Source organism: Vicugna pacos, chromosome 1 (assembly GCF_048564905.1).
Source record: "Vicugna pacos chromosome 1, VicPac4, whole genome shotgun sequence".
Classification (NCBI taxonomy): Eukaryota; Metazoa; Chordata; class Mammalia; order Artiodactyla; family Camelidae; genus Vicugna; species Vicugna pacos.
In genome coordinates this window covers 55015393-55038732 of record NC_132987.1, presented here as the reverse complement: position 1 = coordinate 55038732, position 23340 = coordinate 55015393, and the positions used below count along the sequence as shown (strand labels likewise).

At 38.6% G+C, this 23340-nt stretch overlaps 2 protein-coding genes and 5 non-coding genes across 10 annotated transcripts; 1 reads left to right on the top strand and 6 right to left on the bottom strand.

The window, feature by feature from the left end:
* The first annotated feature begins 275 nt into the window (after positions 1–275).
* Positions 276–12667, top strand: RFC4 (replication factor C subunit 4). Its single transcript, XM_015236613.3, has 11 exons — positions 276–559; positions 1811–1953; positions 3469–3547; positions 6386–6465; positions 8316–8435; positions 9896–10039; positions 10236–10356; positions 11059–11184; positions 12165–12245; positions 12322–12438; positions 12520–12667. Exons 2-11 carry the CDS (start codon positions 1823–1825, stop codon positions 12613–12615), a joined length of 1095 nt encoding a protein of 364 aa, XP_015092099.1. The 5' UTR covers positions 276–559; positions 1811–1822; the 3' UTR covers positions 12616–12667.
* Positions 12662–18933, bottom strand: EIF4A2 (eukaryotic translation initiation factor 4A2). 4 transcript variants are annotated; one of them, XR_012073305.1, is made up of 12 exons: positions 18825–18924; positions 17965–18013; positions 17751–17883; positions 17327–17466; positions 16391–16559; positions 16194–16303; positions 15807–15950; positions 15363–15500; positions 15027–15116; positions 14722–14801; positions 14158–14264; positions 13306–13446 (listed from the first exon to the last, which is right to left on the bottom strand). XR_012073305.1 is itself a non-coding variant. In XM_006200985.4 (11 exons), the coding sequence occupies exons 1-11, from the start codon at positions 18851–18853 to the stop codon at positions 13302–13304; spliced, it is 1224 nt and encodes a 407-aa protein (XP_006201047.1). In that variant the 5' UTR covers positions 18854–18933; the 3' UTR covers positions 12662–13301. The 4 variants fall into 4 exon arrangements, 2 of the variants coding, with proteins under 2 accessions (XP_006201047.1, XP_006201046.1); XR_001458692.3 differs by having other exon boundaries at positions 13309–13446; positions 14154–14264; XM_006200985.4 differs by lacking the exon at positions 14158–14264 and having other exon boundaries at positions 12662–13446; positions 17965–18010; positions 18825–18933.
* LOC116282904 (small nucleolar RNA SNORA4) lies at positions 14861–15000 on the bottom strand. Its single transcript, XR_004192444.1, has one exon. It is a non-coding gene; the product is annotated as a small nucleolar RNA SNORA4 (small nucleolar RNA).
* LOC116282898 (small nucleolar RNA SNORA63) lies at positions 15185–15315 on the bottom strand. The gene has a single exon (XR_004192437.1). It is a non-coding gene; the product is annotated as a small nucleolar RNA SNORA63 (small nucleolar RNA).
* LOC116282914 (small nucleolar RNA SNORA81) lies at positions 15581–15758 on the bottom strand. The gene has a single exon (XR_004192454.1). It is a non-coding gene; the product is annotated as a small nucleolar RNA SNORA81 (small nucleolar RNA).
* Positions 16021–16147, bottom strand: LOC116282899 (small nucleolar RNA SNORA63). The gene has a single exon (XR_004192439.1). It is a non-coding gene; the product is annotated as a small nucleolar RNA SNORA63 (small nucleolar RNA).
* Positions 17568–17636, bottom strand: LOC116282917 (small nucleolar RNA SNORD2). Its single transcript, XR_004192459.1, has one exon. It is a non-coding gene; the product is annotated as a small nucleolar RNA SNORD2 (small nucleolar RNA).
* Positions 18934–23340: the final 4407 nt, after the last annotated feature.

The following is a 23340-nucleotide window of genomic DNA, read 5'->3' as shown; positions in this document are numbered from 1 at the left end:
TCCCGAGTGAGCACCCGTCTAGCCCTTCCCGCTCCGGTCTGCTGAACACGCCGATCTGCGGCCCCAGCGTCTCTTCGGGGACGGCCGCGCTCAAGTTCCCTGGCCCTGCAGCGTCCGGTCGGAAGGATGTGCGGGGACAGAGTGGTTTTATTTACACCTCCGCAGTGATTTCTATCCAGTGTCTACATCCCTAAAAGGCTGTATCTCGTTTGCTTAAATACCACGGAATAGGAAGACCCGGCTCCTTTAAGGCGGGGCGCTCGGGGCACCGGAAATGACGTGGACGTACTGCGTATTCCCGCCCTCCCCTGCGCCCGCCGTTCCGTGGCGGGAAAGCGGGGCCTGTACTGACGGGGGAGAGTCTTAAGTGTCCTCGGTCGGCAACTCGGGGCCTGATATTCTCAGCTTGAGGGACCGACCTGAAACTTCAAGACCACCTCGCCCTTCCCCTGTCCCGGAAACCCCAGGAACGAGCCGGCGGCGTCTTCGTTCCGGAGACGAGTGACTGAAAGGCCCAGGCAGTGCCCCGGGAACACGCACCGGGAGCCGGGGAGAACAGGTGACCGGCCGGAAAAATTGCGGGGGTTGCCTTCGCCTTCTCTTCTTCCTGTGATATCGTCCACTGCCGTCGAAGCGCACACAGGGGCTGGACCAGCGCTCCGGTCTCGCCGCCTTCTACGCATTGCGCACCCCTTCGTGTAACGGTGGCTCAGCGCAGCATCTCTCAGAGACCTGCTTTGGGCGGTGTTACTTTCTGGCAGCCTCTGGCGGGGATGGAGTAATCCAATAACGTTAAAAACCTTATTATCATTATTGTTTTTAATAAGTTTGCACTAAACCTTTAGTGTTTACAGATACTAACAACTTATTTGATTTATTGATTATATACGCATATGCCAACCACAGAACTGTTGTTTACACAATTCTTTTATTTAACTCAGTTGCCTTACGAATAGGCCTTAGCTTATTTTACAGAAGGGGAAACTGAGTCTCATACATGGTAATGCAGTCACCAACTCTTAACGGCGCGTCTATCATGTACCAGTCACTGCTCTAGGCACTGGGAATACAGCAGTGACAGTAATTGCCGCTAATGCTGGGAATTTTCAGACAAGCTCTCCCCTAAAACAGCCTTTTGCTGCCTGGAAGAATGTTCGCCTGAATGTTAGTCCTTATCTTCTGGGTGAGATTTTGTGTGAAGTTTTAAAACTCGCTTTTCTGCATTGTTTTGATTTCTTCAAATGAACGTGCTATCAGAAAAAAAAATCTGTTTCCAATTTAACGGGAGTTCCCTCCCCTCCCCTCCCCGTCAAAAGAGCTTCTGAAGGCAGTCATGGGCTCCGCCAATAAAATAGATCCTTGAGTGGAGCTCTAGGCCCAAGAGAAGTGGATGTTCTCATTAGTGGTCCCAGTACTCCTAATTGCTGAATCCATTCCAGGATCTGAGCTAGAGTGAGGCCCATGACTAAACTGGAAGAGACTATCAAGACCCATGTACACTTTGGCCATTAATGCTATCATATTTATCAAAAAGTTTGGAACTCAAAAATTTTTCTGATGTAAGGTTTATCTTTGTTCTATAACTCCCTCACTATAAATAGATTTTAAATTCCTTCAGCACTTTGGCCTCTTTTATGTCCTTCTAGCCTTCAGTACAATGCACGCAGAGGTTGCCAGGTCATGGGGTGATGTCCTTTATTTAGTAAATATTTATTGAGTATCTTTGCACAAGGTTAAGTGTGCTTTCAGGCTTTACTTCCTCATAATGGTTTCAAAAGAACTTTTCCTTTTCTGTCTTGCACCTGGTCAGGGTGAAGTAACCATGCAGGCATTTCTAAAAGGCACATGTATCAGCACTAAACCACCATTGACCAAGGATCGAGGAGTAGCTGCCACTGCCAGAAGTAGTGGAGAGAACAAGAAAGCCAAACCTGTTCCATGGGTGGAAAAATAGTAAGAATGCTTTGGTTTTGTTGAAATAGTTAATAAATTACCTCTCTGACAGGTTTTGATCACTTTTTTTTAAACTTAAGGAGGGGATGATTTACTCATTTAGATGTTGTCCTTGAAAATCACCCAGTTATATAAATCATGGAACCTTGGAACTGAAATGTACCTTAGAATAATCTAGTTGAATTCTCTTATAGATGAACTACAGCCTTCTCTGTAACTCAGGAGTGCAGTTTTAGGGGCTGGGATACAGCAGTAAAGAGAACAAAATTTCTATAAAATGACTATAAGCTCTTGGTCAGGAGTTCTACTTAAGTTCAAATCTATTCTTTTCATTACTCATAGCTGTAAATTGTTGAGTTTTTGCTTGTTTATACATTTTTGGCAAAAACAACATCTTATGTGGCACTGAAATTTCAGCTAAGTGAAATAATAAGCAGTTGTAACTGTTGGTGTATCCTGAGTTGTTGCCAAAGTATTGCAGATTACTTCTAAGCCGTATAAGGCCCTCACAAATGTTTGGCGCAGACAGTACTTTTGTAAGTGGGAAATTTCACAAAAATCTAAACTCCTTCAATTAAAGAAATTATACAAGGAGAAAATTTAGATTTTCAGCCTCTCAGGAAATTAGACAGCACTAGATGCAGTTTCTCGCCTGACTACGCTTAGATGGACTTGAGTACTGCTTCCCATATTGGAAAGGTCATATGTTCTTCACCACAGTCCTACTAATGTCTCTTGCCTTACACTCTGCATTCTTCGCTCTTTTTATCTGCCTAGCCCTTGCAAGTATTTGAATATGAAACCCTGATTTATAATCTACACTGGTTTTCCTAGCTAACATTGTCTGACATAAGATCCCTGCCTGGCATTGTCCTGATTAATTAGAAAAGTATAAATCAAAGCAAAGCTTTTGATTAGTTAGCTAAGCACAGAGCTTTATCTTAGGGTTGGGAGTACAACTTAGTTTAGCATTATTTGTTAATGATGTAAGACAAAAATTATTATACTCCCTATTGGTTAAACCTGTTATTTTGTTAACCCTCCATGAACTGAACAGATGTGCATTTTTTTGTCCAGTTAGGTGATAGAGGAAATTGGTATTAACCAATTAACAACATGGTAACATATGTAACTATATTAATCAAAATTGTTACCTATCCTGAGGTTACTAAATAGGTCTCCCTTTTTAGCTTAAGTACATACTGTCAAATTCTAGGCAAGTGTTCACTTTACATTTTTAACCAGTTGGCATTTGTGATGTTACAAAATAAAATCCTTTTGCATAATTTTTGTAAGTATCATAGATGCAAACAGTGCATCTGAAAGAGTGAAAAATTAATTCCTTCAGTATATATTTGCCTAAAGTAAATACAAATGGGGTTTCTACCTGCTTCCAATTATGAAAGTTTCTTATTTCATTACTGATGTAAGAGAATTGTCTTTGGTGTTTTAGTGAAGAGAAAGACTTCTGTGGCTACTAGAGTACACAAAAACTTTTCTCTCCCCACCCCCCAGTCGCCCGAAATGTGTGGATGAAGTTGCTTTCCAGGAAGAAGTGGTTGCAGTGCTGAAAAAGTCTTTAGAAGGAGCTGATGTGAGTAGCAGATTTAAAACTTAATTTATTCACCCTCTTTTTTTTATAGCCTCCTGCCTCCTTTAAATACAATTCTGTATGTATAGTAAGCCCTTGATAACTTTATACAGTGGAGGATTAGTTCAACAAATATTTGCTGAGCATCTCTTCTGTCCTATGGCATTGTTATAGAGTACTCAAGTGAAGCCCATTGAGCAAGACAGGCTGGATCTCTTTGCTCATTAGCTTTTATTTCAGTGGGGAGAGACAGAATAAATATGTAAGCAAAATAAATAAGAGAATTATAGATGATGATAGGTACTATGAGGAAGAGTCAAAGATTCTTTGAAAGTATAATTGCTCACCCAATTTTAGGATTTGGTTTGAACTACAATACAAAAAAAAAAAATTGAGCATTTAATTCTGCTTATAGCGTTATGTCTCCTGCTGTGATACGTAGGATAAAATGTCCTTGAGTGACTTACATTTTAGATTAATTCAAAGATAAGATAAACCCGTATGAAGAATTAGAAATTTAAAATTGTATGTGATCAAGTGCCTTAGGAGCTTAGTGGAGGAATGGAAACAGTTGCAGATGAAAGTGGGAAGTGGGTTTTTGCTTTATTCCCAAGATTTTCTTCCCTCAACCTGGCTGCTTTGAATTAGAGGTTCTTTGGTTTTTGTTGCCATTGTTCTCTTCCTGAGGTTACACAGTAACAGTGTATATTTTGAAAGAAGTTATATTTATAAAACTTATAAAACTATTGAAAATCTTTTTCTTTACCAGTATCTGTTTTGATTTGATCCAGATACCTTTTAGTTTTATATTAGTATACAATTTAAATTGCATAGTAATATTTACAAAGATTGCAGGACATGATGTGTTTTAAAAGGTGAAAGATTTAGATAATCTGAAGAGAAACCAGAGTATGACAATGTATTTTAATTGCTAGTATTCTCAACTCTTTAGGCAAATGTAGTGGGATTATGATCCACTTATTGAGTTTATACCATCTAATTTATGAGGCTGAATTAAGAACTTTCTTCTTTAACCAATTGTTTAATAATTTGTGTTTCTTTTCAGACTTAAGTTTTTTAAAACTTGAAGTAAATTTAACTCTAAAGAGTAAAGGAAAATAATTCATTCCTTGATTTACTTTAAAAGTTTTGAAGTAGAATTATAATGAGACATGTTTTCAGAAATCAGTTTTTAGGACTAATATTCCACATACAGTTCTTGAATGCACCATATATATTATTTAATAATTTTACCGTGTTTTAAAGTATTTAAGTTATTGTATGTAGTAATTACATGGATGAATCATTACAACTACTGAGGTATGCATGGATCAAAATAATGGTTTTAAAAATGAAGTGTTTTTGTTTTTAAATGGTGAATCTCATAGTTTGTATCTTAAGCTGTATGTTACCAGTGTAACAGTAATATATTTATATGTTAGTTTATTTATTTGACATATGCTGAGTACCACAGGAGATGCTGAGACTATAGATGTGAATAGAACAAATAAGGTTCTTGACCTTCTTAAGCTTACCCTTTAGTGAGGTAGATAGGTATTTTACAATTAAACCCAATCACTAAATAAATAATGATAAATAATTGTAAATTACATCAAGTCCAACAAAGACTGACGGGAGAATGACAGCAGAGATCCTCTTTAGATTGGGATCACAGAGGGCTTCCGACTTGTAATGCGGTAGAAGTTGCCAAACAGAAAAAAGGAGTCAGACCTCAGCTCATGGGAGACAGCATGTGTACAGGCCAGAAAGTGCTTAGCTGTTGGAGACCATTGTAAGTTGTAACTTAGAAGGTGAGAGAGGTGGCGAGCAGATCATGGACATCCTTATAGGTTATGGTAAGCTGGTTGATTTTTTTATTTGTCTGTTTTTGTTTTTCTAAGTAGAATATGAAGCTAGTGAATAGTTTTAAGTAGCAAGCAGAATGGCATCTGATTTCGTTGAAAATTAATGGATGGGAAGGGGGAGGATTAGACAAGAGTGGAAGCAAATAAACTGTATTGCTTAGTTTTCTATGTACTGAGATTTCCATACGTGAAAGGACATACTGGAGAGTTTAATGTATTTGTTAATCGGTAGCACAGAGCAGTTGCCTGTTTGATAGGAGCCAAGCCACTTTAAAAGAAGGTAACTAGTTATTTAATCTTACCCTTTCTTCCACTGATGAAATCTTGCTGATACAGGCAGGCATCCTTACAGGGTACATAATCATGATGTGGAGCTCTGCCAGGCACTTAATAGATGCATGGGTTTGGGGTTTTTTGTTTTGTTTTGTTTTGTTTTTGTTGTTGTTTTTTAATGTTTCTGTCCTTGGAACTTCAGCCTACGCAAAGCCCTAATAGGCCTTTTTCAATTCTTTGTCCTCAGTATTGGCCAAATCCAATTGCTCCTTTGGTCTGTGTCCCCTTTGAAGCAGCTGACATCTTTACAAAGTATAAAATCTTGCACAGTCCTGAACGAAGGTGTGGGATAGGGAACTGAGAGAAGCCTGGGATTCTCTTCAGAAATAAGAGGTTTTTAATTCCAGCTTTGAAAACCCCACCGAAGTATTAGATGAGGTATAGAACAATCATAAATATAAATTCAGTTTAAGATACTAATTAGAAAGACATTTTGGGGGAAAGTAATAGTATTATGTGAAAGAGCAGGATTTAGTGCTGTTATTACTATGATACCAGTTACATTAAGAAATCTTTGTATTCAGATATATATGCCCCCTCTATTAGGGAAGTCATTGCAGTCTTCCATAGACATTTTTGGTCATCATTTTCACTTGTTTGTGTCAGAATACAATTTTAAAGAAATAAAATTTAACTTCTACAGCTCCCTAATCTCTTGTTTTATGGGCCTCCTGGAACTGGAAAAACATCCACTATTTTGGCAGCAGCTAGAGAACTCTTTGGGTAAGTTGAAATCTCTCCCTTTCTCCCTCTTTTTAAAGACCTGACACTGAAAATTTCTGGTACTGCTTTTCTTTCTCTAAAACTTTGCATTTGGTTTCTCCATGAGGTTGTTGAGTTTACTTTTACTTCTGAATTTTTAAATAATCTAGTAACCTATTTCCAGTTTCTCCCCTCCAGTAAATTAGCTTGCCTGTATCTTTTGAACATTTATTCTGAACCTTGTTCAAATGTTTGAATGTACCACAACGCAAGGAGCCTTGTCATTTTTTTCATCACTTTTACTCTTTCATTATGATTTTGGAACCCAGAGGAGCCAATCTATCTCCTGTCACACTGATAGTTTTATCACTTTCCTAATGATCATGTTCACATCTGGGTCATAGAATTTCCTGCATTTGATGCTACTGATGTGCGCCACCCCTTCTTGAGTTCTTCTTACTCTGGACTACCCAGGGCCTGCCTGGAGTGGCTGGGCCAGCTCCTTGCCCTCAAGCATCCTGAGTATAAGCAAAGTGTGTGGTAGTTGATGTAGTATGATTCCAGGTACAGCAGAAAATCTCTGTGAGCCACCTCTTAGAGCCCTCCTCTAGATTGACTATCTCGGCTTTATGTCAGCCCATGTCTGATATCCATGCAACATATACCAACATAACAAAGGCTATCTTTAATTTAGCCAGAATTTTTATATCAGGCATATGGCCTAGGGGTACATCTGAAATCCTATACATGAAAATAATTAGATGCCTCTGAAACCACCAAATATGTAAGGATAATTAGTTCTGTTGAAATGTGAAGGAAGACAAAAGGGGAAGCTGCTCTGAACCTAGTATTTTATTTATTATTAATTTGACAGCAACTTTTGTTTCTCAAGGAAATCTTAAAAGAGCTTTTTTGATTATTCCGCAACTTGATCAGTTAGATTTGGTCTGAACTAGCTTTAGCAATGTAGTCATAGTGAAACTGTTAAGTATAGTTATTCTAGAAGAGGTCAGTCTAAATTGTATAATTTGTAAAATATTATTTTTAAAATGTTTGTCTTTATAGAACTAAAAGAACTTATTTTAATTATAAATTAAATAGTATATGTGGTTTTAAAATACCAAATACATGTCCAGAGATTTCTAAATGTTTATGTGCATAGAAAAATGCTTAGGATGTCATGCTGTTTAGGAAAAATAAAGACTAAATCCCAACTTTTGATTTTTGTCTATTTAAAAAAAAATGTATGTAGAAAAATAACTGGAAGGAAGTTTTTGAAACAGTGGCAGGGTAAACCAGTTGTTTTTATTTTCTTTTATGTTCTCAGATTTTCCCACAGAGCTACTTTTAATCTTCTTTTTTTTTAAACTAACTTAAAAAACTGTCCATGTTTTAGTCCAGTAATTTTCCTAAAAGCAAGCTACTTTATGAAAATAATTCAAAATATGCTGTGTTGCAGCATTATTTAAAATTGCAGCATATTTAAAACTACCTAAATATCTTAACAATAGAAGGATGCTAAATAAATTAAGCAAATGACGGTATAGTCATAGATTGGAAAGTCATATGGCCATTATTTACAGTGGTTATCATGACATGGCAAGATGTTTGATACAATCCAAACTGGAAAATTGATTTAAATTTTAACACATTATGTGATATCATCTTTTTTTTTTTAATGCATGGGAAAAAGAAGTTAACTGTATGCATTTGCAAAAGAGAAAATACAGAAATAATTATGTGCCTTTTATCCATATTGTTTACTAGGTGTATTTTAAACTACTGAAATATGTACAAATGTTAAAATATGGTTTAAACTTGGGTTACATACATGCTGTATGATGTTTCACATTTGTTTCATTTTCACATAGGCCTGAACTTTTTCGATTGAGAGTTCTTGAGTTAAATGCATCTGATGAACGTGGAATACAAGTAGTTAGAGAGAAAGTGAAGAATTTTGCCCAATTAACTGTGTCAGGAAGTCGTTCAGAGTAAGTAAGCTCATCTTCCCTTCTCCATATCATGTCATTGTATTTGTTTAAAATACATGTTTCTGCCAAATTTCTAACTCCTTTTTTATGTAAGATCATATTTTCTTCTAAACTGTATAAACCTAGAATAACCTAGAAAAACCTAGAAATGACCTTTCCATTATAATAACTAATTTTAGGTTGTTTAGCTGTCAAAGTTTTTAATCAATATTTTGTCTAAGGAGTATTTATTAATCAAATGTGATGGTTTGTGGTACATTCATAATAAAAATCCTGATTTTTGCCATTGTGTTATTAAAAGAAGATCTGTCATATACCTTAAGATACAGTGTATATTTCATAATTAGGGTGACTATATATGTCCTTGTCCAAACTGGGATACTTTTAGAATGAAAGAGAAGGTATTATTAATAATTAAAATAGGACATCCTGAGTTCAACAGGGATGTTTAGTCAACTGCTTACACTCCTTAGGTGGCAAAGTTCCAAGATTAAATTTTTGGTACCTGGCATATATTTAAATTTTTATCAGAGCACACTTAAGAATTTGTAGAAAGTGAATGATTCAATTTTTGATATCTACCTTGGACTGACAGTATATATAAATCATATACAGTAAGGGATTTAGATGAAGAACAAATAACTCTTACAACTCAATAATAAAAAGACAACCCAATTTATAAATGGGCAAAGGATCTGAATAGACATTACCCAAGGAAGATATACAAATGACCAATAAGCACATCGAAACGTGCTCATCAACATCATGAGAATAGACATGACAATAGAGAAATGCAAATCGAAATCATGATAAGATACAACTTTAAACCCACTAGGATGGCTACAATCAAAAAGACAAAATAACAAGTATTAGCAAGGATGTGGAGAAATTAGAACCCTTGTACATCGCTAGTTGGAATGTAAAATGGTGCAGCCACTTTGAAAACAGTTTGGCATTCCTCTAAAAGTTAAACATAACTACCATATGACCCAGCGGTTCCAGTCCTAGAATATATACCAACAGGAAATGAAAACACATATACATGTGTACAAATGTTCATTGTAGCATTATTCATAATAGTCAGAACACGGAAACAACCCAATAAACATCAACTGAGGAATAGACAAATAAAAGGTAGTATATGCCATACTATTTGTCAGTAAAAAGGAATAATAAACTACAGTGTGGATGAACCTTGAAAACCATTATGTTAAGTGAAAGAAACCAATCAAAAAAGACATGTTGACAACATATGATTTCATTCATATGAAGTATCCAGAAGAGGCAAATCTGTGGAAATAGACAGTAGAGGTTCCTGATTGCCTATGATTGGGAACGTTGGGAGAGGAGAGAAATGGCTCCTCATGGGCACAGGGTTTCCTTTTGGGGTGATGGGAATGTTTTAAAATTGGGTTGTGGTGATATGTGAATTATAACTCCTGTGTGTGTCTCTAAATCAGCGGGAAGCCATGTCCTCCTTTTAAGATTGTTATTCTGGATGAAGCAGATTCTATGACCTCTGCTGCTCAGGCAGCTTTAAGACGTACCATGGAGAAAGAGTCTAAAACCACCCGATTCTGTCTCATCTGTAACTATGTCAGTCGGTATGTATGTTGCCCTAAAAATAGATGCTAGGCAGCCTTATTTTGATAGCCCCAAATAGGGAGAGAAAAAACTTTGAATGTTTTAAGCCTCCATTAGTTTTTCCTCCATCAAATCTTAATTTGTTTTTGATAAAAATGAGTTATTTGGGGGAGATTCTTCTTCAGACATTGACTTGTTTTTTCCAATGTTTTACAGAATAATTGAACCGCTGACCTCTAGATGTTCTAAATTCCGCTTCAAACCTCTGTCAGATAAAATTCAACAGCAGCGACTACTAGACATCGCTGATAAAGAACATGTCAAAATTAGCAATGAGGTAATTACTAGTTGTTTAACCATTATTGTAATTTCTAATTCCTTTGATGAATGCCTGTGAAGAAGCCTTGAAAGATTCAGATGTGTATTGCTTCAATTTCTGATGCCAATTCTTCAGGCAAAGTTAAGGTAAATGAGCAATAGTTGGAATGTCAAGAATTGCAGGTTCAGCCTTCCTTTCTGTTGTTATTAGAAGTTTATTTTCTGTCTGTATTTCAGGATCCCAAAGCTAGGGTAGATTTAGTACATTTAATGCAAATTCTGCAACAACAAATCTCTGCATAATGACAAGATACTCCACTTGTCATTATTAACTAATACTCTTAAGAACTAATTTGGTAAGATGAAATTCTGGTACACTGATAGAATATATAGGCCCCTTAGTCACTAACAGAATTTAACCATAATTTTCATTTTTTTTTTGCTATATGTAATCAAGAAAATAGGATGAAAAGTATGGAATTTCTCTTTTCTCTGCAAATTTCTTTCAGAGGCCAAGAGCTCTCTATCCTTCTTTGGGTGATGCTGTCTCCATGAATTCTGTCACTACAGAAGTGATAATCTTCTCAAAAATGGAAATAGATTTTATGTTTTTCCCCCACTAACTCTTTGCTAAAAACAGAGTTTTTTACTTTTTTTTTTTTTTATTAAAGTCAGCCTTAATTGGCCAAAATAGGTTAAAAAACAACTTTTTTCTCTTCAGGGAATAGCTTACCTTGTTAAAGTGTCAGAAGGAGACTTAAGAAAAGCTATTACATTTCTTCAGAGTGCTACTCGATTAACAGGTGGAAAGGAAGTCACAGAAAAGGTGATCACAGATATTGCTGGGGTAAGAGCACTGCATGTTCTGTAATTTTTAGTTGGCTTGTGACTTTTACAAAATTTTATTTCAGCATATACATATATATATACACACACACAGAATGCTTATTATGTGCTGTCTTAAGTCTGTTCAGGCTGTTGTAACAAAATGCCATAGTCTGAGTGACTTAAAAACAAAAATACCACAGTTCTAGAGGCTGGAAGTCCAAGATAAGGGTGTCCACATATTGTCTGTTGAGGATACACTTCCTAGTTCAGTAAACTCCGTTCATCCATGGCTTTCACCTCCCTGCATCCTCCTGTGGCAAAAGGGAGCTCTCTGACCCTTTTATATAAAGGGCACTAGTCCTATTCACAAGGGTTCCACTCTCATGACCTGTAATCACCTCCTGAAGGCTCACCTCCAAAATACCATTACATTAGTGATTTTTAACATGAATTTTGGGAATTCATGTATTGGAATATAAACACTTAGTCTATATAGCATGTGCCAAATACTATGCTAGGGACAGTGTAATAAGGGAATAACCCGAGAGTATTATGCTTCAGGCAGGGATGGGAGTTAAAATCACTAAAGGGATTCTCTTGTACCATGCCCTTGGTCTGGATGCTCCCCTCAGGGTCACTGCTGCTTCCAATCAGTATCTTGTTAGTGGCATCTTGGTGAAAGGGAACTTCTCACCCACTGACTAGCGGGCTCAAATTTGAGAATGTTTAACACGTTGATCACAGCTGTCACCCAGTGACAGTTGTTCTCAAGGAGAGCTTATTTCAGGTCCAAGTTTGTAAATCACCTTTTTGGATCCCAAATAAGAGCGTTAACACTTAAAAAGCTGACCCTTTTCCAGTTCCTTGCCTTCCCAACTCTGCATGGATTCAGCATCAGCTAACAGTTCCATGTTACAGGCCACGTGCCACTTCATTGAGCATGGAACAGAAGAGAGTGAGTGGGCACAAGCTTGGTTGGCAGAAACTGTTATCTTTCAGGTAATACCAGCAAAGACAATTGATGGAGTATTTGCTGCATGTCAGAGTGGCTCTTTTGACAAACTAGAAGCTGTAGTAAAGGTAAAGTGACTTTACCAATTTGGGGGAAGGGAAAATTAAAACACATCATACCAAAATTAAGTTTTTGTTGTTACAGGACTTGATAGATGAGGGTCATGCAGCAACTCAGCTTGTAAATCAACTTCATGATGTGGTTGTAGAAAATGATCACCTTTCTGATAAACAGAAGTCTATTATTACGGAGAAGCTTGCTGTAAGTAGCTTTTTCTGCATTTCAACAAGATCAACATACCTGAAAGGAAGTTTTATTTACTAACCTTTCATTTTATTATAGGAAGTAGACAAATGTTTAGCAGACGGTGCTGATGAGTATCTGCAACTGATCAGTCTTTCTGCTACCGTGATGCAGCAATTAACTCAGAATTGTTAAACCATGTGTTTTGTAAAATGATTTTTAATAAAATGACCAAAGCACCTTTAAAGTGAATATACAATTTATTTAACATTCAAACTTCATTAAGACATGTGCAATATGGCAATTTTACTGGGGTTTAACCCTACCTAGGATGATTGCTTGCTGGGGCTTTAGCAACAGGGTCCAGTTCACACTTAGCACTAATTAAATACTTTATTGAATAAATACAATACCAAACAAAATGCATTCAAATGCTTTCTAAAAAAAATCAATTTTAAAGGCCTTTCTATTCAGGCTAATGACAAACACAATAAAGGCAGATATGCTAGTTTAACATAATTGGCTGATTTTATACAGCACTTATATCTTTTAGTCCACAAGTATATTATTAAATGATAGAGAACATCTAATACAACCATTTCTACAGAACTAGGAAATAAATTTCTAAGAAAGAAAGATTTTACAGACCCCATCTTTTATACCCAACCCCAACAGTCTAACTCTAAAGAGGATAAAGCCAATGACTTTCCTCACAAGAGCTCACGACTAATGTCGCTTTGCTATCAAAAATCTGTATTTCTGATCCGTTATGAGCATTGAGACAAGATTCAAATATTCCCAAAGAAAGAAGCACAATGCACGTTGTGATCGCCTATTCAGCAACAGCGAGCACTGCATTCAAAACTATCTCATCCCAGGAATTAAATAAGGTCTGCCACATTCATTGGCATTTCCTCCACTGTAGTATTGTAGAAAGTCTCAATGTCACGAAGAATCCTCTTGTCTTCTTCAGTAACAAAGTTTATAGCCACACCTTTCCTCCCAAATCGACCCCCTCTGCCAATTCTGCGTAAGAAAAAGAAACCAACAATTAGACTATATTATTTCTCACATGCTGCATGAACTAATGAACATGATGATCCACTTGTTAACCATCAGCTGCTGTTTACTTATCAAGGTTATAATTCGTGCGTGCTTCTAATTGGAGCACTAGCTGCTAATCAATATCTAGAGAAAAAAATCTTCCTTTCCAGTTAGTGCCAAAAGGATTCAATCAAGGCTTGTCTGGCTGCAAAATGAGATTTTATCAGGTGTCTTGAGCATTATTTTTTTTTTTAAAGTAGATGACAGTACTGTTTGGGGTAGCGAATTTAAAGCCCATACCAAAGTGGGCCAGCCAAGAGCAGATGTCAGCCTGGGACAGATGTAAAACACCAGGGATAAAACAAAAAGAAGTTATATAATCCATTTCGACGCATTTCTGGAACTGTAAACACAAATGGTGCAAGGTTAACTATTGTCTAAAAATTACAACTTTTTTCAGTGGGAAAACAAGTATTTGGTATGGTGACCTGATCACTGCCTTTTTTGCTCAGTTTCACACGTTATAACTCAAGTTACTCAAACGTGTTTACCTCCAAAACAGCTTTCTAACCTTCCTGACAAACCAGACAATACAAACCACCTAGTAATAAGCTAATATACAGAATGCCTTGGCTGGAGCATCTTAAAATATCAAATAATCATGACAAAAGAAAAACAAATATAAATACCGACTCGCTCTTTATTCAAACAGTGTGCTGTTTCGCTTATGATTCCACGTCCTAAATTACGTCAACGCCGTTTCTGAGCGCCATCTCGTCATCAACTGCTGCTATCGACTCCTGTATTTTTTAAAAAGTCTTTTTTTACATCATATAACAAAGTACAATTCCAATTTATTTAGGGATAAAGCCACTATAGCTAAACCAGGGACTGCTCAAATTGCTACCAGACGACACCAAGAAAATCCCAACTAGAGGAATCACCGAGAAAGCACATGGACACGAGCATCAGTAAAAAATTAAGCTCAAAAATAAGCTAAGACCAACAGATTTAAAACAACCTGATCTGATCTGTATGTCCGGAGTCCACAATCTGGGCAACATTTCACACTGTTTTCCCACTCTGTATGAGCAATCTTCCCAAGGATAATTTACTTACACCCTACTAAGAAGTTACTTTGTCTTTCCTACTCGATTCCCTGATTTGAGGTTACCTTTCAGGCAAATCAGTCAGTAGAAAAGCAAAATACGAATTTTATCAATATAGTAGTTGTAAGTCAAGATACCATCTACTCACCTGTGAATATAGTTTTCACGATTGGTAGGTAGATCATAGTTTATAACCAATGACACTTGTTGCACATCAATTCCACGAGCCTGAAATACAATGGGGTATGATGTTCAAATTCTAATTTTAAAAAACTAGACAATTATGTAATGTAGGCCACAAAATAGTAATGGACTATACTAAATGGTATAGCCCACTGTGGAGTGTGGTCTTGTCTTTATTCTCCCAAATAGCCCGAAGTTGGTAAAGGTTATTTAAAAACCTTCCCCCAATACAAACTTTTGGTAGATTACAAAGAGCAGTAAGAGATTTACCAACAAGTCAGTAGTGATCAGAACACGGCTTGACCCTGATCGGAATTCCCTCATGATAACATCTCTTTCCTTCTGGTCCATGTCACCATGCTGCAAATTAACAAACCTTAAATTAATATCATGATTTAATTCACATCAAATCAAAATATTTTATCAACATGTATGAGACCAAGCGTCCCTGGCTGCTACAGGAGTAAAGCAGACAGGTATAGTTAAGAAACAACTTTATTTTGAGCAGGGGGAACGACAACACAGCACTTACAGCTATATTGTAGTCTAAATCCTGCTTTAATGAAGAGACTTCAATTATTATTACTAGGTTAGACCATCTCTTACCAGAGCAGAAACTGTGAAGTCCCTGGCATGCATTTTCTCAGTAAGCCAGTCCACCTTGCGCCTTGTATTGAGAAAAATAACAGCCTGTGTAATCGTCAGAGTCTCATACAAGTCACAAAGTGTATCCAACTTCCATTCCTACAGCATTTCAAAGAGAAAGTTTAAGTCATTAAAATCATCGTCTCTAACTTCCATTCGTTAGAATTTCATTGTTAAAGATATATTGCACCAAATCTTAAGACAAAGGACACTGGACATTAAGAAAGAGGTCCACCCCAGTCTTTACAATCTAGTGCAGTTACTCTTCTTCTTGTGTGTACTCTGCTAGCATTATTACAAAAACCAAGATGTGATCCTAGTTTCTATAATTTTAGCACAGTGCTTATACAAGAAGGTAAAACAAAACCTGGCTACATTTTTATGTTTAATAATTAGACAAATTACCTCTCTCTCAACATTAATATAAAACTGTTTGATTCCTTCAAGGGTCAACTCTTCCTTTTTCACCAGAATTCGAATTGGATCTCTCATGAATTTTTTGGTCACTTCCAACACATCCGTTGGCATCGTGGCAGAAAGCAACACAACCTTAAAAACAGTGATTCCGTTGTCACACATCACACAAATAATTAGCACAACTTTCACAATAAGAAAAACAATGTTTGAGACCAAGCGTCTCTGTTTTGGCATGGAATTGTGCTAGACAGAGATAGTTATGCATCAATTACTTTAAGCAGGGGGAACGACAATAGAACACTTCAGTTGTATTGTAACAGTACCTGCATTAAACCTAACCTCCAGCTATGTAAGAGTAAGTGAAATCAAGCTCACCTGAATACTTGTATTTAATTTTTGGAAAATCTCATAGATTTGATCCTTAAACCCTCGGCTCAACATTTCATCTGCTTCATCCAAAACAAACATTTTGATCCATTTTGGAGCTGTTAAAAATAAAACCGTATCATCTCTAGATTCTCAGGCATGCTCTTTATTTATAATATGAAAACCAAACTATACTCAATACTTACAAAGATATCTTCTGTTTAACATATCAAACACTCTCCCTGGTGTACCAACAACAATATGTGGTGCTTCAGCCTGCAGTTTTTGCATCTCATTTCGGACATTGGTTCCACCAATGCAGGCATGACAAGTTGCTCCCATATAGTCTCCAAGTGCCAGAATTACCTTTTGGATCTGAAAGCCAAAAGCCTTAATTATCATCCAATAGAACTACAGGCTTTTGTGACTAAACTTCCAAAGCATAATGGCAAATATCTGGTCTGCAAACAAGCTTTTATGCATGCACAGCACTTAACTACTTCCAAGCTTAAAATGCAGACCCATCTAACTGCCTCAAGATAAACTTCACTGAAAATGTCCTGTGCCTTGTCAAACTTGGAATTCTGCTGCCCCAGCTACCAACTACGTTAAAGAACTAAACATTTCCTACATTTTTCACTGTGTAGGAAGGTGTAAATAGCAAAACAAGCTTCACAACTGCAGTCAGAACAGTTAATGTTCTTTTTCTGCAGGGTACTGCGACTTGTATCTTGACCTTAATAAAGCCTACAGGTTTATTAGCAAGATTTACTTCAAAGCCAATACAGCAGTGAGCTTTGAAAACACAGCATGCAACAGATGCGTAACAAACTACTGAGACAGTTAAATAACATGTCACTGCAGTTTTCATGTTGCACAACTGCATTCAAACTTAAAAATGGGAACGGACCTATCCACCCTGAGCAGAAACCTTCAGTTTGTCAATCTGTTACACAACCCTGCAAACCATACCTGAACACCCAGTTCCTGTTTAACTTTCAACAAAATCTCCCTGCATGCATGGACAGTTAAAAGGAGGGCTCTGTAGGACCAATTTATACTAAGCTTTAAATTCTTCACAGTTGTGAAACCTGAAACCTATGCAACACGCAAGCAGTTTTTTTCAACTACACTATCAATACCTGTTGAGCCAGTTCTCTGGTGGGGGCCAATACTAGTGCTTGGGTCTCCTTGAACTCAATCTCCAACTGTTGCAGGATGGAAATAGCAAATGTGGCTGTCTTGCCAGTACCTGACTGAGCTTGAGCAATCACATCATACCCTAAAAAAAGTAGGATACATATTTACCGATCCCACATCAAACCGTCACTTCTAGTTCACACCATGTATTCCATTTGGAACATGAATTATGCCCAAATAATCAAGTGATCAGCAATGAGTATTCTCTTCATTTCAGGTCAGTCCCGAAAGATGATTGCCATCATTTCACTTTGAGGAATACAAATAGGTGCTAGTCCCCCAGAAGATAAGTATTTTCCCTTTTATGGTCCAGCTGTACGCAGAACAGTGAATTCGATTTCAGAAAGTGCCTACGAATTCTTTTACCTTTAATACACGGAATAATAGCTCTCTGCTGAATAGCTGATGGCTTCTCAAAACCATAAGCATAGATGCCCCGAAGAAGAGACTCCTTTAAATTCATATCGTCAAAGTTATCAACAATTTCATTCCAGTTGCTCTGAAAGTTTAAAAAAAAAAGAATAAATGGGATGAACCAACCCACCTTTCAGTAACTTCCAATTCTACACACATTTCTTACCTCGATGACACCATCGGGGTCCATTCCCTCTGGGCCGCCATGTTCTCTGCTGACAAAAATACTACAGTTAGGAACATCTCTTCTCCAATCCCCCGTAAACTGTACATTAAGGGGATGTGCCCTTCCATTACCTGTCTCATCAGGTCGCCTCCCCCGCACGTGTACTTGCCAAACAGGCTGATGCGGCGGGCACACAATGTACTGCGCGCCTGCCCCAAGCTTAAGAACTCGGGACTCCCGGAAAGGCCCCACGGACGCCGGCCCTTCCCCCAGGCCCGAGCGCCAGGCTCTCCCCTCTCGGAGCCCGACCGTCTCGCGAGAGCTCCACGCGCCGAGCTCCGCCCCTAACACTGCGCAAGCCGGGGTGATTGACGCAGGCCGAGGCCTGGCGAGGGCCATGCCAACGGTTCGCCGGGACCCCGTTGTCGGCGCAGCCCCACCCGGCCTCTGGCCGCAGCGAGTGGGCGCCGCTGCCGTCCTGCCCCCACCCCACCTACATGTAGTCCAGCACTCCAACTCCCGCCCTTGGCCGCGAGTAAAGCCTTGGACCCCAGTTTCATGAACCGAATGCGGGCTGCGCCACGGTTTCAACTACACGCCGGGCTCGGCGGGGCAGGGGCCGCTATTTCCAAGCGCCTCTGGGAAAACACACCTTTCACCACCTCGTTTCCTATCCTTGTCTCGTCTCCCCACAGTCCCAACCCTACCCATTATGGAAGCTTCTCGAAGGACACAGGGGTACTGTGCCCCAAGGCAACGCCTATGAACCCAGGGTTCCCTGCCTCCTCGCCAGTCTCCCAGTCTCCCTAGCCATCCTACAACCTTTGCTACAGAATACCGCCACCAAGAAAGCCCCATACCTGTTATAATCCGCGGAGCCACCAGACATGATCCGAAAAGCCACTCAGCGCCCGACTGAAAAGACAGCCGGGCCGCGCCACCCGTTTTTTATAGGCTCGCGGCCGGAACCCGTTTTCTGCGGAGGAATTTCCCCGTCGGTCTTTGCCCTGCCACAAAATTGTGATCCTGGGGTCCTTATCTCAGAAAATATCTTAAGCAAAGCGGCGGGAAAACCCAAGTTTGGTTATCTGTCGATATTACAGGCTGCCTGTGCATCCCAGAACCCTACGGGAAGGTTGGAACTCTTTGCTCTGACGCGGAAGAATATTGCAGCAAGAGGTAGGCATACTGCGTTCCCCGCCCGCCCTGCTCCTACGGGGTTTCCGCGTCCCTGAAGCAGAGGCGGCCGGGTCGCCGGGCCGGACCGGGAGGCGGAAGGCTGGGGCGCGCCGGGAGCTGGGCCGCCCCGGCTGCCCTGCGGGCAAGTATGCCGAGCTCGTCGTGACCCCGGGTGCTCGGTGCCGGCGGGGCTGGCACGTCCACGCTCTGCCCTGGAGGGGAATCGGGTTATTCCGCCTGTTCCCACGCTACTTAAGGAGAAGGAGGCGCCTGGCCTTTGGCCCGAGCGTTTAACATCCATTCAGACCTTAAAAGTGTGAAACTCCTGCTTGGGAAAATGTCGGTCACCCAGCACGTCCCAGAAGAGCCGGTTTATCGTACGCTGCGCAGGAGCAATGTGTAGTGTCCTTGGCAGATGTCTCCGGAGTAGCCAACTCTATTCTCATGTTGCTTCTGGTCTTCTCTCGCTCTCCTAAAAATAATGCTAATTTTAACGGGTGTAAGAAATGCCTGATAAAAATCATTAACTTTTGCAAACAGGGGTAATTTTCCTATTAAGCAGAACTTTAAATGGATGCTTCCGCCGCCTTAGGCTAGATAGGTTTCAGATCTGGTCATTTTTTTCCCCAAAAGGCTTTTTTTGAGTTTTAATTGCTTATACAGAATGAATGTTGATTTATTGAAATTGAGAGGAATACAACCCAACCCTTGCTGCTTAAATAAACTGCATGATTCTTAAAAGCTCCAGAGCTTTTCAACAGGAACCCTAACCCAAGCCCCTTAATAAAATATACATATATGTTTAGTCGTTTAACTTTAAAATACAGTTCTGCCCACACTGCAAGATATCACGAATACTCAGGAAAACATTTTCTTGTTGATTCAGACGACCAACCCAACGCCTGATAGCTGGAAAAAAAATGACTCAATTTTCTGTATTTGTATATTGTACTTGATATGATATTTGGTTCTAAATACTACATGTATTTTTTTTCCAGAAAATCATTTACTTATTTGAAAATTGTTGTCCTGCTAGGATCTGTGATAAAAACTAAAACCAAGATGACAAAGCGGACTTGGCTCTCAGTCTAGTTATGCTGCACCTTGTCCAACCCCCCATAGTGTTCAAATCCAGATCTGGGGTGATGCCAGACGTCTTCTGAGAATAAAAGTCAGAGATCCTTATTGTCTCATCCAAAACCTACTAAGAATCTCCTGGGATCCAAGAAGCTGAAGAAAATAGTAATTCAGAAAAAGTGGCCAACAATTTTGTCTCACTTAAGTCTATCGGGTGAAATCAATCAACAATTAACGCCTAATTGTAGAATGTTTTCTTTAGGTTTAGCAATACTGTTACCTGGAGGATTTCCAGAGTCTTTTAACAGGAAATAATCAAGGGCTAAACTCTGGTTTAGGTTACAACTGCTGAAGGGGTTTCAAGGTAAGGCGGCTTCCTAATCCAAAATTGAGCAAAAAATCCAGATCCACATTGCCTGCAACTCTAAAATGTATTTCTGATAAATGTTATGCTTACCATATTTGCATGTGCTTACTAAATAGCATTAGTAAGTAAAAAGTGAAGTAAAGATCCAAACAAAACATACATATTTACAAAGTTTTGCATATCAACACTGAGCATACTCTTTCACTGTTAAGATAAACTTCTACTTACCTGAGACCTAAAATTAGATAGCCATCTCTAAGTCAAATGCTTCTTTGCTAACCTGGAGCATGTGAGGCCATTTACACTGCAAAGGATATCAGAACACAGATTCTTCCCCGTGGGAGCCACCTAGTTTAGTTTTGCTCATCAAGAACCTCAGCTGACAATTGTAAACCCACCTAGCAGTTGTAGGCCAGTGTTCACCAGAGGAATCAAGGAATTCCTATGGATTTGTCAGCATGACATGGAAAAACAATAACAAAACCTTAAAAGAGTATCCTTTATGTTTGTAGTGATGTCTTCCTATAGAAAATACTCTCATCACTCAGGGAGCATTGTGTGCCATGTTGCTGATCTTAACATTATTTTAAGGCCATCAGTTGGTTTTAAGTGATAGCTACCCATTTAAAGCTGTGTCTTGGTAAGTCATTGATAGGCAAAAGTTGGGTAAGGTATGTTTTTGGAATTTGAATTCATTTATTACTTATTAATGTCATTTATTATTTAGTAAACACACAGGGATATGCTGTCCCTCTATCTATAATTTAAGACTTTTTAAAAAAAATTGCCTTGAGCTGAATGAGAACAATAGTGATCACTTCTTCATTATTCAGTTGCTGGAAGAAATTAGAGGTTAGATTCTGCTCAATGTAGGCAGTGTCCACTGAAGCAATTCGGAGGGTGGCACTCACTGCCAAATTCTTCACAATAATTTTAAAAACCATTTGCATGAAGATAGGTAAAGATATTAATAGAGTTGAAAAAAATGGGAAAAGTTGAGGAGGACCATGGAAAGGGGCTGTTGAACTGTATCAGGACTGTTTTATATTCATTAATCCAAGGTTATTAAACTCTATTGTATAATCAAGATATGGAGGTTTTTCTAGCTCTACTCATATAAGGACTGAAATAAAAATACAGCTAAAACCATGATATGCTTACAAATCAATGGGAAGACCTCATGGAAATGCAGATGCATGTGGACTCCACCCTCCCAACCCAGATCCAGTAGATTGGTCTGAGGTAGGGTCAGCTTTTTATTTTGGAAAATTCTTAACCTAAAGACAAGTTGCAAGAAAAAGCAACGAACACCAAATGTGTGTCACACTTACCAGTTGTTAACAGTTCCCTACATTTGTTCTCTCTCATATTTATCTGAGTTTTTTCTGAACTTTCTGAAAGTCACAAACTTAGTTAGTAGTGACACTTCACTCTTAAAACTTCAGCACTACAGCTTAAAAAACAAAGATGTTATCCTTCTGTAAAACCACAAAAATACCTTATATTCCCAAATTTACTATAGATAGAATAATAACTACAAAATGAACTATATTCAACGTTTTTCAAATGTCCCAATAATTTACTTTGTGACCTTAAAAAAATCTAAGATTTAATCAATGATCACACATTATATTTAGTGATTCTATTTAATCTCTTTTAATCTAGAACAGTATTCTTCTTTGGGGAAAGAGATTTTCTCATCAGAAATTCTATTACATCTACATGTGTATAAAATGTGTGTGTAGGTGGGTGTGTGTGCACACACATGTGCTTGCATGTTTTATGACCTCATTAATCTGGTTTGGCTGTTTTTCCTGTCTTTTATAACAATAGTGTTTTTGAAGATTCCAGACCTCTTTGGTTTTGTTGCCCTGTTTTAGAATGTCCCACACTTTGAATTTGTCTGATTGTTCCCTCACTGTTAGATTCAAATTCAACATTTTTGGCCAGAATATTACATGTAGGTGGTGAAGCATCCTCCCTAGTCCCTCAGGTCAGGAGGCACATGGCATTCCATTGCCTGTGACCCCCGTGTGATTTTGATTCAGGTTAGTCTCCAAACAACACTTTGACAAAAACCTGCTTTTAAAACCTTTTGAAATTTTGTGTTTTATTTGAAGTCATGAAACTGTCAGAGTTCTGTATTGTCAGCCCTAATCCTTTCTTTGAACTGCTAAAACCTTCAACAGCAAACAAATAACTACTGTGGTATGTAGGGCGGGTGCTGGGTCCTTGCAGCTATCAAGGAAATGAAAAGCACAATTCTCACTTTGGATCCCACTGAGAAAGTAAAATAAGCACAAACAAACAACTTAAGAGAACAATTCTCAATTGGGAGATCAAAAATAGAAGATTTGATACTACTCTATGGGAAGACACATACCCTTCTGATGGTGGGAGTTGAAATTACTGTAACATTCTTGAGGATATTTTAGCAATATGAAGAATTAAAATGCACGTCCTTTTGTTGCCGATAGATGCAACCGGTGTTCCATGTTCTTGTCCCATCCCAGAAAGAATTCAGAGACAAGATGTAGTGGTTAAAAAAAGTAAAGTGAGGATTTATAAAAGGATGGATAGTACCCTCTCGAAGGGAAAGCGGGCAGGCTCAGTGAGTGGCTGCCCTAAGTTTCTTTGGCAAGTTAGCTACATAAGGTGTAAAAATGAATGGGCGGAATAGTCACTGGGGAGGGAAGGGTTTGGGGTCGTATTCCCTGATTATCATCCCAACTCCACCTTCCCAAAGGGAGGAG